Genomic DNA, 16,524 nt, shown 5'->3' on the forward strand with positions numbered 1-16,524 from the left:
GTTTTGATATATGCTATTGAGCTCTATCAGTTGATAAAGTAAAATAATGTAGACCAGGGGCCGGTTTCACAAAGCTTGCGATCGCCGTAAGATTGAGACCAAGTGTATTTTCGAAACGATCTTAGCGCTAGGATGTCGTATGTTCTTATATATGTTCTTAACATTGATTCTACGATATCCTAACGCTAAGATCGTTTCAAGAATACGTAAATTGTAGCCCGTCACTACGTTGACACCAACTTACGCCAATATGTCGACGTCAACCTACGTCTATATAAGTCGACGTCAACAAAGGTCAATATGACCACGTCAAATAACGTCAAAAAGTCGACGTCAACTGTCTATTTCAGCTAATAAATTGACATCAACTAACATTCATAAGTCGATGCGCACTTACGTCAATTAGTCGACGGAACTTACTTCGGTTAGTCCACGTCAAAAAGTCGACGTCAAGTTACGGAAATAAGGCGAGGTACACTAATGTCAATTAGTGAACGATAATCAATGAAGACGTTTATTAACTAATATCAAATAGTCGACGTTAATTGATTTCGTTGCCTGATTGAGTCTGGTCGTATTATGTTGTCTTGTGTGGTGTTCTGTTGCTTTCATAAGCAGTTAATTAAACAAGTAAACCATTGTTTAGAATGTGAATAGGCTTTTTTCAATAAAAGAAGACCATAACTGATATGGAGACCCCCAAGGCCAGTAGCCAGACTCGATTGTTCAAGGGGAAATAATATATCCAGTGGGGCAATGGTATTTTGTTGCAGTATTGAAATTGGTTGCTTGTCAGAATTTTTAAGGTGGCAATGCCAACCCTCGTTCCTACTTTCCCTGCGACCCCTTTAAATTTTAGCATATTTTGTAAACAGATGTATATGAGCTATGTAGTTGATATCAGTCATACATCTAATGATATAGAATATAATGTTGGTGTATTCTTAATTTGAATATCAATGACAACTCATTGCCATGGTAACTAACAGCATGGAAGGTAAAACAATTCAAATTTTTGACCCGATTTAAACAAAATAAACCTAAAAAACCTTGACCCCACGTGACTTTCTCGTATGGGCGGAAGTTGTTGAAGACTGTCAACTTTGATCATCGAAACTATACATGGTTCTTACATAGAAATAACACACACTTCCTTTAACTAGTACCTTGTTTTATCATAAATCTTTACTTTGTGACCTTGGCCAGTGCTTTCATGAGACTATGTTCTCATCACCATCTAACACAACCGTAGTTTACAGCCATTGATAATAACTTCTTCGATTAAATAAGTCATATTTCTTTAAAAAAAACTACAATATTTCAACAAAGTCTTACATTTTAAAACCTGTAAATGTCATTTGAAGGCGTTGTTGAAACAGTGTAGCCTTTTAAAAAAAAATATGACTTATTAAGTCGAGGGAGAGATTCAAAATGGTTGTGAACTATGTTAGTGTGTGTTATTTCTATATAAGAACCATTAGTAGTTTCCTATGAGCATTTGATGTCGGTAAGAATATTCAAATCAAAATGAAAGTCTAAATTGGATAAAAGTACCCGGTTTCTTGCCGACCAGTCAGGCTGGTCAGTCTTCATCGCTGGGTTTGAAGTCTGAGTGAAGTAAAATGTTTTTTGATTATTTTTATGAGTATTACAATATCAGCCTCAAAATAGTACTGTTAGCCTTTGAATGTCTTTGATAAAAATATAAACATAAGCACACATTACGCCTTCAAAACGGTTTTTACAGAGGAAAATTTAGAACCACAAAGAACGAAATATCTGGGAGAGAAAAAAGTTTCTTTTCAATGTAATGCATAGTGACCCGTTAGCTCCTTGCAGACTTGAGGGCAATAGTATGGTTAGGGTTTAGCGGGGTGAGGTGGGGGGTTGGGGGTGCCGTCCCCTGGAAAAGTTTGTTATGTTGAAATCCGGAGGACATATTTAAAGCTATTTCAGACATGAAAGTAGAATATTATTTCCATTTTTATGTTCCAAAAGGGGCAATGACCTAAAAATTATTTATACGCAACTGGACATTCTAAAACTATTCTACTATTTTGAGGCTGATATTCAAATTCTCTTTAAAAATATTTTGCTTTGTTTACACTATAAAAAAAAGGCTGAATTGACTCGTCCACAGGGGATAATATTTCTTTACAAGGATACGTTTTGGTGTTGACCTAGACCGAAACATCTGCCTCTATTCCAGCCTCTGATAGCTATTTGGACAGATGTCAGCTGGTGTAGAGACAGAAAAATAGGCCCTGTTGAATTTGGACATTACACATCTCTGCAGGTGTGGGATTTGTAAACCTATTTAGATATCTCTGATCTGCGAAACCAAGATATATCTGGAAAGGTGAATATTTTTGTAGTTCAGTCATACCATCATTTTCTCCCTACACACTCTATGTCACGTTTCCGGTTCCATCAAAGTATTTTTTAATAAAACTGATCTTGCATTGGCCGGTTAAAACTGCGTGCGCAACTAAATGGTCAAAAGTCACATAACACATACTCACGTGATATTAACAAAACATTACAACGGTAATGGCTAACACTTTTTTAGAGTCATTGTAAAGGTAATTTAATAATACTGCAACTCTGGAGGTGTGGAAAATTCCCATTTAACAGGGTCTTTTTCTTCTGACTCTACTCCAGCCGACAACTGTCAAAATATCCATCAGAGAACAGAATAGAGGCAGATGTTTCGGACTAGTGTTGACCAGGCTTTATAATTTATGCGATATTACAATGAGAAATAGCCATTCATATCTGGTTCATTAATCTTTAGGACGTCATGCATGGAAAAATTTCCTCATCAACAAAAATAAACATATTGTAGTTTATCATTTGAATAGAAGATAATGTTGACGGGGATATATAAAAAAAGATGAAAAACTGGACATGTTGAAAGTTGGTAAAATGGAAATACTCGGAGAGAGAGAAATTAGCAGCTCTGATCTAGAAGAGATTGTAAACAAGGCCAAAGACTGGGCTCTTGCTCACGGTAAATATTATATTTTATATTCGTTAATACCTCGCAATTCACATCAATTATTTTATTTAAAACATATCATTATGTATCAGTTAAAAATAGCGACTATTCGAAGAAAAACTCTCACTGAGCAGTATCGACCGTGAAAGTTCAGATTGTTTATACCTCGCAATTCACATCACAAGTTTATTTAAAACATATCATTATGTATCAGTTTGAAAATCGAAGAAAAAAAACGAGGATATACATTTTTCGTCACAAGTGTACACAAAGTGGGACTGAATGGTCAAGGCTAGTAAAGCATGCGTATATATTTTGGGGAGGGAGGGTCTCAAGGTAATAATAGACAACAGTACATCTCTGATCTGACGATCAGGGACATACACTTGTAAAATTTGTTGATACATTGTATCAGGGCGGTCTGAGAGTCTGACCACCGGACACTGCTTGGGAGCGACAGCAAGTACCCTAGCTCCGATTACTAAAAGTTTTTGATGAATATTGAAAAACAAAAACAAAATTTTCTAATCAAATCATCGAAATATTTCACAGCCTTAAAGGTGCGTCATTTTGGAGGTTGATGTTAATCTTGAATATATGTAAATAGTCTTCAGAAGTACTAGAAATGTACAAAAATATCATAATTCCTTTAAAAAATCTGAAACTGGGAATTTTACTCATTATTTCTATATACATCTTTTCTATATATTACAGAGTACCTTAAACTGATGAGTTGCAACAATTTGATATTTTAATGTTCAAACACGGAGAATTCTGGACACACATGGGTTTGAAGGTCCAAATTTCTACGGTGAGCTTAAGAATAACAAGTTGTGGTTGTCTCATTTTTTTGGCTGAGAAAGAGTATTTTCAAGGACAGTTGGGCATAGGATTTTGGCCACGGGCCATTCAGTCAACCCCTGCTTTAAACTGGTAATCGACTGAAGCAAACAATTTCCTTAGCGATATTAATAATGACGTTCTATTAGAAGCTAGATATCGGGTTCATATGAAAGGGGTCCCTGTTCGATCAGAATTTGCGAGCAACTGGACTTCTAGAAACTGGTTCTTTATGATCATTCACTGGATTAATTCGGCCTGAGAATTCCATGATATTTCACATTACTAGCTCATGTTGTACCTATTAACAAAAAACAATTCGTCGACCTGAACTATTGGAATCTGTAATAATCCATTTGATCTCAGTAACGAGTAGTCAAATTCTCAATTAGTGCTTTGATAGACAAGGTGAAATGGTTTGAATCGTCAGAGCTCACCATGAAGGTCGCCGATTATTTGACACAATTTAAATCATGTACATTATTAGATCAAAAATGATCAATGGACTCGCAAATTAGGATAACTGTTTTTATTGAACCTAAACCTCAGTGATCATCTTCATCCTTCAAAATGTCAAGCTATCACCAACTGTAACTAATACCTACAATACGAATACAGCCAAACAGAGCCCCGCCAAATTGTTTACAGTTTTTCTGCCCAGGGCCCTGATTAGCTGTATTAGCTAGCGTACAATCCAATCGATCACCGCCTTTACTAACTTCCATGATACAAGAAAGTCAAGGTATTAGACTTAAAGACCAAAGCACGTAATTTTATCGTACACATAGTAACATGTTAATTTTCACACCTACCACAAAGTTTGATTGAAATAATGATTTATAAACCTGATAAATTGTCCCGAAGCACAATTTTATGAAGACAGTTAGAGCGTTGGGATTCAACTTAATTTTCTTTGTTACCTGGAAGAAATTGTCTAATCTCGGCAGATGAAAGCCTGGAGACCTTGAAACAATCATCGTTCTCCATTATTCTAATGAACCCGGCTGTAAATAGTAAGGAATAATCTAGGAAGGATCAGAGACGAGTGCGTGAACCCGAGTTGTTATTCTTGAGAAAAATGGTTGCTTGTTTGCTTGTTTCTTTCTATCAAATTCTAAACTAACGGTGAACTCTCAACAATTCTAGTTTTTATTGGTAAGAAAACGACACCCGTCTCTACCCGTACATTACGACCCTGTTTAAAGATGGGTTTCCTTATTTTTGAGTGTCAAATAAAGCAAACTATTTGATTTATTTGTGTTTCTTACGAATTAGCATGTATTATTAATCATATCATTATGTTCTTATTGCATATAATTATGAGTTTTAACCAATCATAAATGTCCATGTATTTACAGTCTAGATAAACAAAAAATAATTTTTGACCTTTCTTGATCGGTCACTCATTGGAATTCTGCTAATTATTCTTCTAATTTAGCTAATTAGGAATTAATTATGGACATGTGAGACAAACTGGTATTTTTTCAAGTCATTAGAACACCTCTACGTTCTATCTACGTATTAGCATTTTCATTTTCATAAATGAAAATAGAGGAACCCATCTTTAATAATTGGTATTGAATTATTTCAGGAATATCTCTGAGACCAAGTCACCGTGATGAAGATCAAGATAAAGTGACTTATCTTCCCTTCACTTTGTTTCCAACCCAAGTTTCCCACCACCTTCTTCAACATGCCAGGCTATCCATGATCCATTTTAACAGATTGATACACAGAGTTTCTATGGATCACCAGTTTCTCCAGGAAGCTTTTAAAAAGTTTGTATTATCTTGTGTTCGTCGACACGAAATTATCATGCCCTATCTACATAAAAAAAACAATACATTCAGCGTTTGCAATTGAATCAGATAGAGTGTGCTGGACAGCTATCTGCAAATAGACCAACCAGTTTACTACTCCATCCCAAATGATCGTGTTCCTTTTCATTTGAATCAGATTGAGCTAGAGGTGTATTGAGTGTTGACTGAAACTCGGCCCAATCTTATATCCCCAACCAATATAATCGCGTTCCTTGCTATGACATATTTCAATGAATTTGAGGTATAAAATGAAACAAGATATTATTTCAATTTTTTGGTTTGTAATTGGAGTCGTAGATACCCTGAACCCTCTTACCCCTTAAACCACCCGCCCCCCCCCCCCCTCCCCCAACGTATTACTTACTCGGAATCTGTAAACCGAATGCAAACATGATACGCTTACAGAGAGGTAACTCTATTGAATGAAGTTTTTATATTTGTAGTCTGTAATAATATATTTTTATTTATCGTTGTAGTGTTATTCAAGTTGATGATTTTACCAGGAACCTATGGAATATTTATTTGGCTGTTAAAGACGACCCACAAGCGCAGGTTAATAAATATGATATCAGTTATTAACTTGGGGTGGGAGCAAGTTCAAAAAGGGGGGGGGGGGGGGGGCGTGGGGGGGTTGATTGAAACTCTGACCAATTGATTTTCTATGTTCCTACCCAAAATAATCGCATTCCTTTCTATGACATCGGAGTCGTAGATACCCTGAATCCTCTGGGCTCTGGGAACTAGTATGACGCCAAAATAATGCCACAAATGTAAGAATTTAGAATAAAAATATCAGTCCTTCCCACGTGGTGCGTGACTAAGGGTGTTACTGGATTCAGGTGGAATGATGATATCACAAATTTCAAAAACAAAACGAATAACTAAATGAGTGCACTGCTCAATGCGTTTTAGGCTTGGGATGAACTATCAGGAAACATTAGAGCCACAGAGAAGTTCCAATCATTTAAATCCTCACTCACAACGTTTTTATCAAATAAGTTATTATTTTACACGGATAAACTGAACAAATTTTATTATATAGCTTTTGGTGTGCATGTTCCTCTCCCCTGATATGCAATATAACAAAGGAGTATATAATGTATGTTTAAAAGCTTTAACACCACTTCTTTTCATTTCCCATGGGACAATACTCTTTACTTTTGAGAAGTTGAAGCATAAGGATACATTTTGTCTTTTTCCCCCTTTACTTTTCAGTCGATTTATCTGGGTTCGTTCAGGAATGATTTTATGTTTCAATTGGAAGAGGAAAATAACCAGAGTTTGAAACAGGTGGAATTTAATACCATTTCAGTCGCAAAGTGTGGACTGTCTTCAAAAGTACCTGGGCTATATAGGTATGTACATGGACAAATCGTCGAGTTGTTCAGATGGGACAATAAACCCCAGGCCCAAAGCCCCAGACCCAAGGCCCCATGTGCTACGGACCATAAGAGATGGAAATCGAAAATGAGCAGGCTAATGCTTCTGATCCCTTTCTTTTCCTGTCAAAAATTCCCCTCTTTGGCAACTAAATGACGCTGTCCGTCATCATTGACCAAAGAGACCGAAAAAGTTCATTTCTTTTCACGTCCTTTCATTTCCTTTTAAATAAAATTATCGGTTCCTCTTTATCTGTTCTTCATCTGTTCTTCATCTGTTCTTCATCTGTTCTTCATCTGTTCTTCATCTGTTCTTCATCTGTTCTTCATCTGTTCTTCATCTGTTCTTCATCTGTGCACTTCAAAAGACTGTTGAAGATAGTATATGTTATTTTGATGTTTAAAATAGCCCCCTCAGTTAGGGTCTAACTACAGCCCTCTTGAAATATTCCTCATTATATGGTATTGGTTTTAAAGGTATATTTCAAACTGTGTGGGTCTGTTTCTATATGTCTTTGTAAATATATCAATATATATAAATATGTTATTGATAAAACTACTACTACTAATAAGCCATTTATAATTTCATGAGGTGCCTCCGTTACCCCCAGTGTGTGCTGGAATCGCTTCACTCTCAGTGTGAAGTATCAACGTACAATTCACGATTAGCAGAACTAATTGCGATTGATTAAAAAAAAAACATGAACGAGCTAATTGCGATTGATTAAAAAAAAACATGAACAAAATTAAGGCCAGGTTCCATTCTATAGAAATGCCAGGCTCCATACTGTAGAAGAATGCCCAAAGCACTTGTTTGCATCTCTATTTTTAAAATATTATAGGTATATTTTAAACTGTGCTGGTCTGCCTTATAAAGGTGAACAGGTAGGCTACATTTCAATCTATAAATACAAATACAAGAACATGGAAAGGTGTTTAGTTGTTCAAATATGACAAAGGCATTTGTTTATGTATATCGGGGACAGCATTGATTTGCACTTTTCCTAATTTTCAGTCCGACGTCTTTGGCTCTTGTAAGGCCCTTACATAAATAAAGTACTAACTATCTGAACCGCAAAACGAAATCCAAAATCCAAAACAACATTTTTGGTGAAGGGTTGGTAGCAGCCAATGAACTTTTCACATGAGCATGTATATCAATCATAACTCAGTATTTAAAGTGGTATCATGTGTCAAGAAGAGTAAGCATACCCCACATTGCACCACAACTATCATAACTGCTCAACATAACGCAAATGTCCATGTTCATTTCCAGTTTTGTCTTGGGTTTGTAGATACTGTGTCTTTGAACCGCATCTTTCAAACCTTAGATTTGATCAACAATGGGCCTATTTACTAATAGTTATCTTGATTCTAACAGTTGTGTTTCTGGATGATTTGATTGTTCATAATAATTCAATATTTTCCCCTCTTCCCACAGGATTTAATGTGGTAACATCGAATCTTTTAATGTCAGGGGATGAGTTAACATCTTTAAAGCTGGTCTTGAGCTTGAATAAATCCTACTCCCCTCCATAGAAAAATAAGAACATGAAATGCAGTAGAGTAGAGTAGGGTTGGGCTCGCAGCACTTGCACTGATCTTTGGCTTCTTTTTTCATATGAATATTTTAGTATGTCTTTTTGTGGTCACGTTCTTGATCACATCAACAAAAACTGTGTATTTGTAAACAAATTGTACTTTTCTTCCTTTATCATTTCGTTGTATCATTGTATATTGTTAGACAGCATCGTGTCTTTGTATATTGGACCTAATTCTGGCCCTTGTCAAATATATAATCATTAAACTTCTTAAAAATTATTTTAATTGTCTGTACCCTAATTCTCTACCCTACCACATTCCAGCTATAAATTTGTGATATGATATGGACTGCTAATCACTACTACCTTTTATCTTTCTTCAGATTCCAGAAAAAGACGTCGCGAAAGGACAGGTCGCTGCCTTTATGAAGGCCTGGAAACTTTATGACAACCCCAAGTAAGTTTGGTATGCCCTTGTCCCCTGTCAACACTGGTTACTTGGGAAGCCCCCTGTAAAAATACAGATTTTAGCCTACTGTGTCAACAGTTCATGATTTTGATTCGAATTATTCTCTTGATACCAGAGATGTCTGAATGAAAAAAAGAGGACTGGCGAGTGAGGAAAGAAATTTCGCACTTCAAATTCTGTTATATTTGCATTTGCACTTTACCGGGATAAGCTTTCTAATTATATATTGCTTTGATTGATTGAGCGAAATATCTGCAATTAGATGGAATAGAGTCTCAGTGGCGGCGACAATGCCCCCCTAGAAAAATGATATGCATACCAATTGTAGTCTCACTTTATTTAAACAAAAAATTGATTTTTATACATTTTTGCCACAATATAATTCACCAAAATCAATTCAATTATTCTAAATGGCTTGGGAAAAACCTCCCAGGCGCTCTGTGAGAGGCATGCGACTACGACGCCTCCACAGAGTTGCAACATTTTGAACTTGTCCTCGCCAGTTGCTTCCCCATTGAGTCAGTCTGCCCCATATTTAAACCCACAGTTCCAGAAGGTTTACGCTGCCACTGTAGTCTCTACTTCCACAGAAACTTTGTTATCTGATCTTTATATTCAGGGCCATTATCGTATTTGTGGTTCTTCATAATGAACGCTACGCCATGGACCAACGCTTGATGGAATTTGAAATTTATAAACAGAATCCTAACATCCGAGTAGTGAGAAAAACGTTTAATGATTTAATTCGGTATGGGAAACTGACCAAAAACAGAAAATATCTTGTGTGAGTAATACTTTGTAGCAATCTATATATTTACTATACCAGCTGATAGAGCTCAATTTCAACTATCTGTATAGTCATCTAAATATCTACTTTACCAGCTGATAGAACTCAATTTCAGCTATCTGTATAGTCATCTAAATACTTTACTTTTCCAACTGATAGAGCACAATTTAAGCCATCATTATGAGGTTTTGGAATGAATTTCCTACTATATCGAAACAATTTCATCCTTCTGTAGTCATAATTATATAACACACTGTTTACAGTAATTTAAAACTTGATAATTTCTATTTCAGTGACACAGAGGAAGTGGCTGTAGTTTATTACAGAGCTGGATATAATCCTACAGAATATAGTACTGATCAGGTACCTTGTTCAACTTCATTTAGGATCGAATGGACGAGTATTGTCCGTCAGTCAGTACTGATCCCATTCTGATTAAACTTGGATGCGTGTATTGGCTAGAGTTCGATATTTGCGAAATTACGATGAACTGTTTTTGTTTTTGTCCTTGACTTAGCCAAGTTTAAATTTTACTGTGAGTACGATAGAGACTACATTGTATACTAGTGAGATCTCGGACGAGTTGTTTCTAGAATTGTTGAAGAACTACTTTTTAATTATTGCTCCTGATTGAACCAAACTACAATTGTGCGATCACTCGGTAAAGGAGAAACACCTCGCCTACCAGCGCATAATGCCGATAGTAAGAACTTTTAAATGTTTTAACTTCTATTTCTTAAAATTTCAGATCTGGAAAGTGCGACTAGAAATTGAGCAAGGTAGATGTATAAAATGTCCACCGATTCATTATCAACTCGCAGGAACCAAGAAAATACAACAACTATTATCAGAGCCACGAATTTTAAACAGAGGCAATATAACTTAGATTTAGTAAGTTTTAAGGACCCTTCGGGCCCGTAGTCAGAGGTTACTTTTGGGAGGAGCAAGTAATATTTCCGGGGGCGCAATGGTGTATGATGTTAAGTTGCAGTAACGGAATTGGTCGGTTTCTGGTGGGAGAAGGGGTGAATCCTTTTTTTCAGGACAACATTGCCTCCCCCCCCCCCCCCCGTAGCCACGATTCTGTCATCCATCCGAGCGTAGAATAATATGCTCGTCTGACGTACTGTGCTGCTAATAGACGTACTATGTCTGCCAGGGTTGCGTGGAATATGGACGTCAGGCGAGAGACAGACAGACGTTATTAGGTATGTAGACTCCTCGAGTTGACAAACCCAATCGGTTTTAATTCTGGACTGTGATACTGAAATTAGATTCTTCCTGTCCAAGTTGTTGTAACATTGCTTCTGGTTTTAATTTGTCAGGTAGAAAAAGGTGACAGAGCTATTAAAATGGCGATAAAAAACCCAGACCAGTTTGTGTTGAAACCACAGAGAGAGGGAGGAGGTACGAAACCTTGTATTTCCTGAATCATTTCCATCGACAAGTTGTAAAGCCCGAAAAATTCGCAAACCCAGAAGTTTCGTATTTTTTTGCGGGTGACTACATTTTTCATGATCCATAATCTGACAAGATTTTTCAAAAATCGTGGATGTAATTTGATCTGTGCTAACCAATCAAAACACTAATAAAGTGATTAGACAACTCAATGAATATCCTAGAAGGTGATCTTTTATTGAACAGAACATTTGATTGGTTGCAATTTGAATTTTCAGAACAGGAGATGAATAACAAGTTTGTCAGATCATGATCATGGTGACAAGTGTAATCGCAAACAGAAAAACACGAATGAAATGAAATGTCTAGTTACTAACTTTCTATCATTCTTTTTGCGGAAACCGCACTTATAAGGACAGCTTCGTTTTCGGGGTTTGATTTGGGTCATGAATATACGTAAATAATCTTCAGAACTAATAGAAATGTACAAAAATCGCATGATTCCTTCAACAATACCTGAAACTAGTAATTTACATTTCTATACATGTCTTAATATATATGTCTTTTCTATATAGGTCTTCTCTATATAGGTCTTTTCTATATAGGTCTTTTCTATATATAGGTCTTTTCTATATATGTCTTTTCTATATGAGTCTTATCTATATAAGTCTTTTCTATATAAGTCTTTTCTATTTATGTCTTTTCTATACATGTCTTTTCTATATATGTCTTTTCTATATATGTCTTTTCTATTTATGTCTTATCTATATAAGTCTTTTCTATATAAGTCTTTTCTATATATGTCTTTTTTATATATGTCTTTTCTATACAGGTCTTTTCTATATATGTCTTTTTTTATATATGTATTATCTATATAAGTCTTTTCTATATAAGTCTTTTCTATATATGTCTTTTCTATTTATGTCTTTTCTATATATGTCTTTTCTATATATGTCTTTTCTATATAAGTCTTATCTATATATGTCTTTTCTATATAAGTCTTATCTATATAAGTCTTTTCTATATATGACTTATCTATATATGTCTTTTCTATACAGATCTTTTCTATATAAGTCTTTTCTATATATGTCTTTTCTATATATGTCTTTTCTATATATGTCTTATCTATATATGTCTTATCTATATAAGTCTTTTCTATACATGTCTTTTCTATATATGTCTTTTCTATATATGTCTTTTCTATTTATGTCTTATCTATATAAGTCTTTTCTATATATGTCTTTTCTATATAAGTCTTTTCTATATAAGTCTTATCTATATATGTCTTTTCTATATATGTCTTTTCTATATATGTCTTATCTATATAAGTCTTTTCTATATATGTCTTTTCTATATATGTCTTATCTATATAAGTCTTTTCTATATGTCTTTTCTATATATGTCTTATCTATATAAGTCTTTTCTATATATGTCTTATCTATATAAGTCTTTTCTATATATGTCTTTTCTATATAAGTCTTATCTATATATGTCTTATCTATATATGTCTTTTCTTTATATGTCTTTTCTATACATGTCTTTTCTATATAAGTCTTATCTATATATGTCTTTTCTATATAAGTCTTTTCTATATATGTCTTTTCTATATATGTCTTTTCTATATATGTCTTTTCTATATAAGTCTTTTCTATATATGTCTTTTCTATTTATGTCTTTTCTATATATGTCTTTTCTATATATGTCTTTTCTATATATGTCTTTTCTATATATGTCTTTTCTATATATGTCTTTTCTATATATGTCTTTTCTATACAGGTCTTTTCTATATATGTCTTTTGTATATATGACATAATAAGGCTCTTAAGAGAAGACGACAAGTTTATCTTTGAAACGCGGATAATTCTGGACACACAGATGGATGATGAATCTGTCTCTCTAAGTAAATGAATATAGTTTTTATTTACTGCTTTTCTTCTAGTCAGTCTGTCTGTAAATCCGACATCTTGAAATGATCAACAAAATTCCGTTTTAATTTTCTTTTCCAGGGAATAATTTGTATGGAAACAGCATGAAAGAATTTCTAGAAAGTATCCAGGACTCGGAGGAACGCTGTGCTTATATTTTAATGGATTTAATCAAGCCAGTTAAAAGTTGGAATTATTTAGTAAAACCTAACAATGTATTAAAACCTGTAGAATGTGTAGCGGAGCTGGGAGTATACGGTTGTTTTATAGGGTAAGGCTATAATTTTTTATTCATCTTTATTTAGCCATATCTACTGGCTCTTATTCGCCAAGTTTAAAATTCTTAAATTTTATGTTAATTCTAAGACGTAGTATCACTTTAATTTCTATCGACGTTTCTTCTATGCATACCAATATCGATAACACTACTGGTTTAACGGCAGTTCGTAAAGCTTTTAAATAGAAACCCAGATCCAAACAGACCCGACAATGCAATTCTACAGCTTTTAGTTATTTGTCTCAGTCGAAACGATTTCACATTTAATGATAAAACATTTACAAACTTCAGGGACAGCTATGGGCAAGCGATTTACCCCATCGTACGCAAACCTTTTCATGGCAGATTGGGATCAAAACATAGTACTTCTGGAGACCATTGATATATATTCAGGAAATCAACCCCTAAAAATGGCGAAACAGTCGTTATTTTTATATTATCCTATATTTCAGCCAGAAGAACGGAGAGATCTATAACACAGAAACTGGGTTTCTTATGAAAAGTAAAGTATTTGGTTGTGATGAAGGAGGGATTAGAGCAGGATTTGGTGGATTAGATTATCCTTTCCTATTTGATATCTGATAAATTCTCATCATAATGTGTTTATCATACCGTATTGTATGGGTATGGCCTAGAGTAACACCTAAGTTAAGGTTGAGTGTAGATGTAGGCGTAAGTGTATGCCTAGAGTAAGACCTAGGGTAAGGCCTATAGTAAGACCTAGGTTCGCGTTTAGTCTAGATGTAGGTGTAAGTGTATGCCTAGGTAAGACCTAGGATAAGGCCTATAATAAGGCCTGGGTTAGGGTTAAATAACTTAGCGTTTAGACCTAGGTTTAAGATTAGGGTAATAGCTAGCGTAAGGCCTAGAGTAACACCTAAGTTAGGGTTAAGTGTAGATGTAGGTGAAAGAAGTGTATGCAAAGGGTAAGACCTAGGGTAAGGCCTATAACAAGGACTTTGTTAGGGTTTAGTAACTTAGGGTTTAGACCTAGGTTTAAGCCTAGGTTAGGGTTAAATGTAGATGTAGGTGTAAGTGTATGCCTAGGTTGAGACCTAGGGTAAGTACTATAGTAAGACCTACGTTAGGGTTATGTTACTTAGGGTTTAGACCTAGGTTTAAGCCTAGGTTAAATTTAGTGTAGATGTAGGTGTAGTTGTATACCTAGAGTAACACCTACGTTAAGGTTGAGTGTAGATAGTGTAGAGGGTAAGACTTAGTGTAAGGCCTATAGTAACATCTAGGTTATGGTTAAGTGTAGATGTAGGTGTAAGTGTAGGCATAGGGTAATACCTATTGTAAGGCCTAGAGTAACGCCTAGGTTAGGGTTAAGTGTAGATGAAGGGGTAAGTGTATGTCTAGGGTAAGATTTGGCGTAAGGCCTATAGTAACACCTAGGTTAGGGTAGGTGTAAGTTTAGGCCTAGGGTTAGGGTTAGACCTAGAGCAATTGGGCACCATCAACAGGTAAAATAAATATTTAGACAACTATACAGATAGCTGAAATTGAGCTCTATCGGATAGTAAAACAGATATTTAGACAACTATACAGATAAGAAACACTATTATGGATATACTACTCCTTCCTTTAATCACATTAAGAAATTTGCCCTACTTATTGCTGAAAAGAAGAAGAATTCCACAAGATCCGTCAACACCAATAATGACATAGCCGCATATATCAAAAAGACTGTTATCAATCTATCCTCCCATCCACAAACGACAGATCAAATCAACCTGCTCGCCAAAGGCCTCAACTACATCCCTACCAATAAGAAAATACCGAAAGGAACCTTTATAAGTGATAACAACTAGCTCCATGTGGTAACATCGAATCCATACGTCATCAAATTAAACAGGTACTACAAAAAAATAAGCTTAAAACACCAAATTTGACCAAAAATGAAAATAAGGCTATTAAAGAATTGAAAGAAAATCCAAACATCTCAATTGTACCAGCTGATAAAGGTAAAGCTACTGTGGTGTTAGATCGTGATCATTTGAATCAACTTTTACACTAACAGATGAATCTACCTATAGAAAAATAACTAGAGACCCTACTTTAAGACTTGACCGTAAACTCGAATCAATCTTAAAAGAGCTCAAACAAAATAATGAAATCGACAAGAATCTGCATGACACCCTACTGCGCCATATGCTAAAGCTCAAGTTAAAATACATAAAGATCCGTTCTTCTGCTGGTTTGTTCTCGTGGTAGTGCTCTATATAATACATCTAAGTACCTTGCTAAACTTCTCGCACGCTTTGGTAAAACAGCCTCTTCCTATATCCGTGACTCAACTAGTTTCTGTGAAGACATTAAATCAAAATATAATTCCTATATAATAATATAATTAGTTATGATGTGGTCGATTTATTCACTAACATACCGTGCGATGAAGCCCTTCAACTAGTTAAATCCAAAATTGAAAGCCAACCTACTGCCATCTCTATAGTATAATAACTCGCCTAGACTCCACCTACTTCACCTGGAAATCGGATGTGTATGAACAACTGTCTGGCCTCCCAATGGGATCCCCAATCAGTCCTCTTATTACAGAAATATATATGTCTGAATTCGAAGAAAATGCCCTCAGAACAGCACCATTCCAACCCTTAACCTGGCTACGAAAAGTCGATGATACTTTTGTTGTTTTAGAAAATGATCATGACCCAAGAGAACTACTAAACCACCTCAACACCATCCATCCAAGAAAAAAAATCTTGTTTTTAGATGTGATGGTTGACAGAAACTCGGGCACCATCCAAACCAATATATACCGAAACCAACCCATACTGATCAGTATATTAATTACCACTCAAACCATCCTACAAAAATCAAACAAGGCATTGTTTCAACGCTAACCCACAGAGCCCATAATATTTGTGAAAATCACCTCCTGAATGCTGAACTAGACCGCCTTTATCAACAATAACCATTACCCACCTAAATTAGTTAATGACACGATTAACAGAACCATACATCAACAACACCAGCCAATCCAGAAGAATAACGCCCCTACCAGAATCGTTATCCCTTATGTTGGAACTGCTAGCCATCAAATTAAAGGAATCCTTACTAAAAACCTTA

At 35.2% G+C, this 16,524-nt stretch overlaps 1 protein-coding gene across 1 annotated transcript; it reads left to right on the forward strand.

Annotated features, from left to right (window-relative positions):
• Window positions 1-2,862: 2,862 nt before the first annotated feature.
• LOTGIDRAFT_239115 (hypothetical protein) lies at window positions 2,863-14,016 on the forward strand (the record flags this gene model as incomplete). The annotated part of the gene is made up of 13 exons (XM_009052990.1): window positions 2,863-3,010; window positions 5,430-5,616; window positions 6,135-6,210; window positions 6,874-7,013; window positions 7,880-7,922; window positions 8,962-9,035; window positions 9,667-9,831; window positions 10,128-10,197; window positions 10,618-10,725; window positions 11,018-11,042; window positions 11,164-11,241; window positions 13,239-13,428; window positions 13,887-14,016. Exons 1-13 carry the CDS (start codon window positions 2,908-2,910, stop codon window positions 14,014-14,016), a joined length of 1,389 nt encoding a protein of 462 aa, XP_009051238.1. The 5' UTR covers window positions 2,863-2,907.
• Window positions 14,017-16,524: the final 2,508 nt, after the last annotated feature.

This window comes from Lottia gigantea, assembly GCF_000327385.1.
Source record: "Lottia gigantea unplaced genomic scaffold LOTGIsca_194, whole genome shotgun sequence".
NCBI classification, from domain to species: domain Eukaryota; kingdom Metazoa; phylum Mollusca; class Gastropoda; family Lottiidae; genus Lottia; species Lottia gigantea.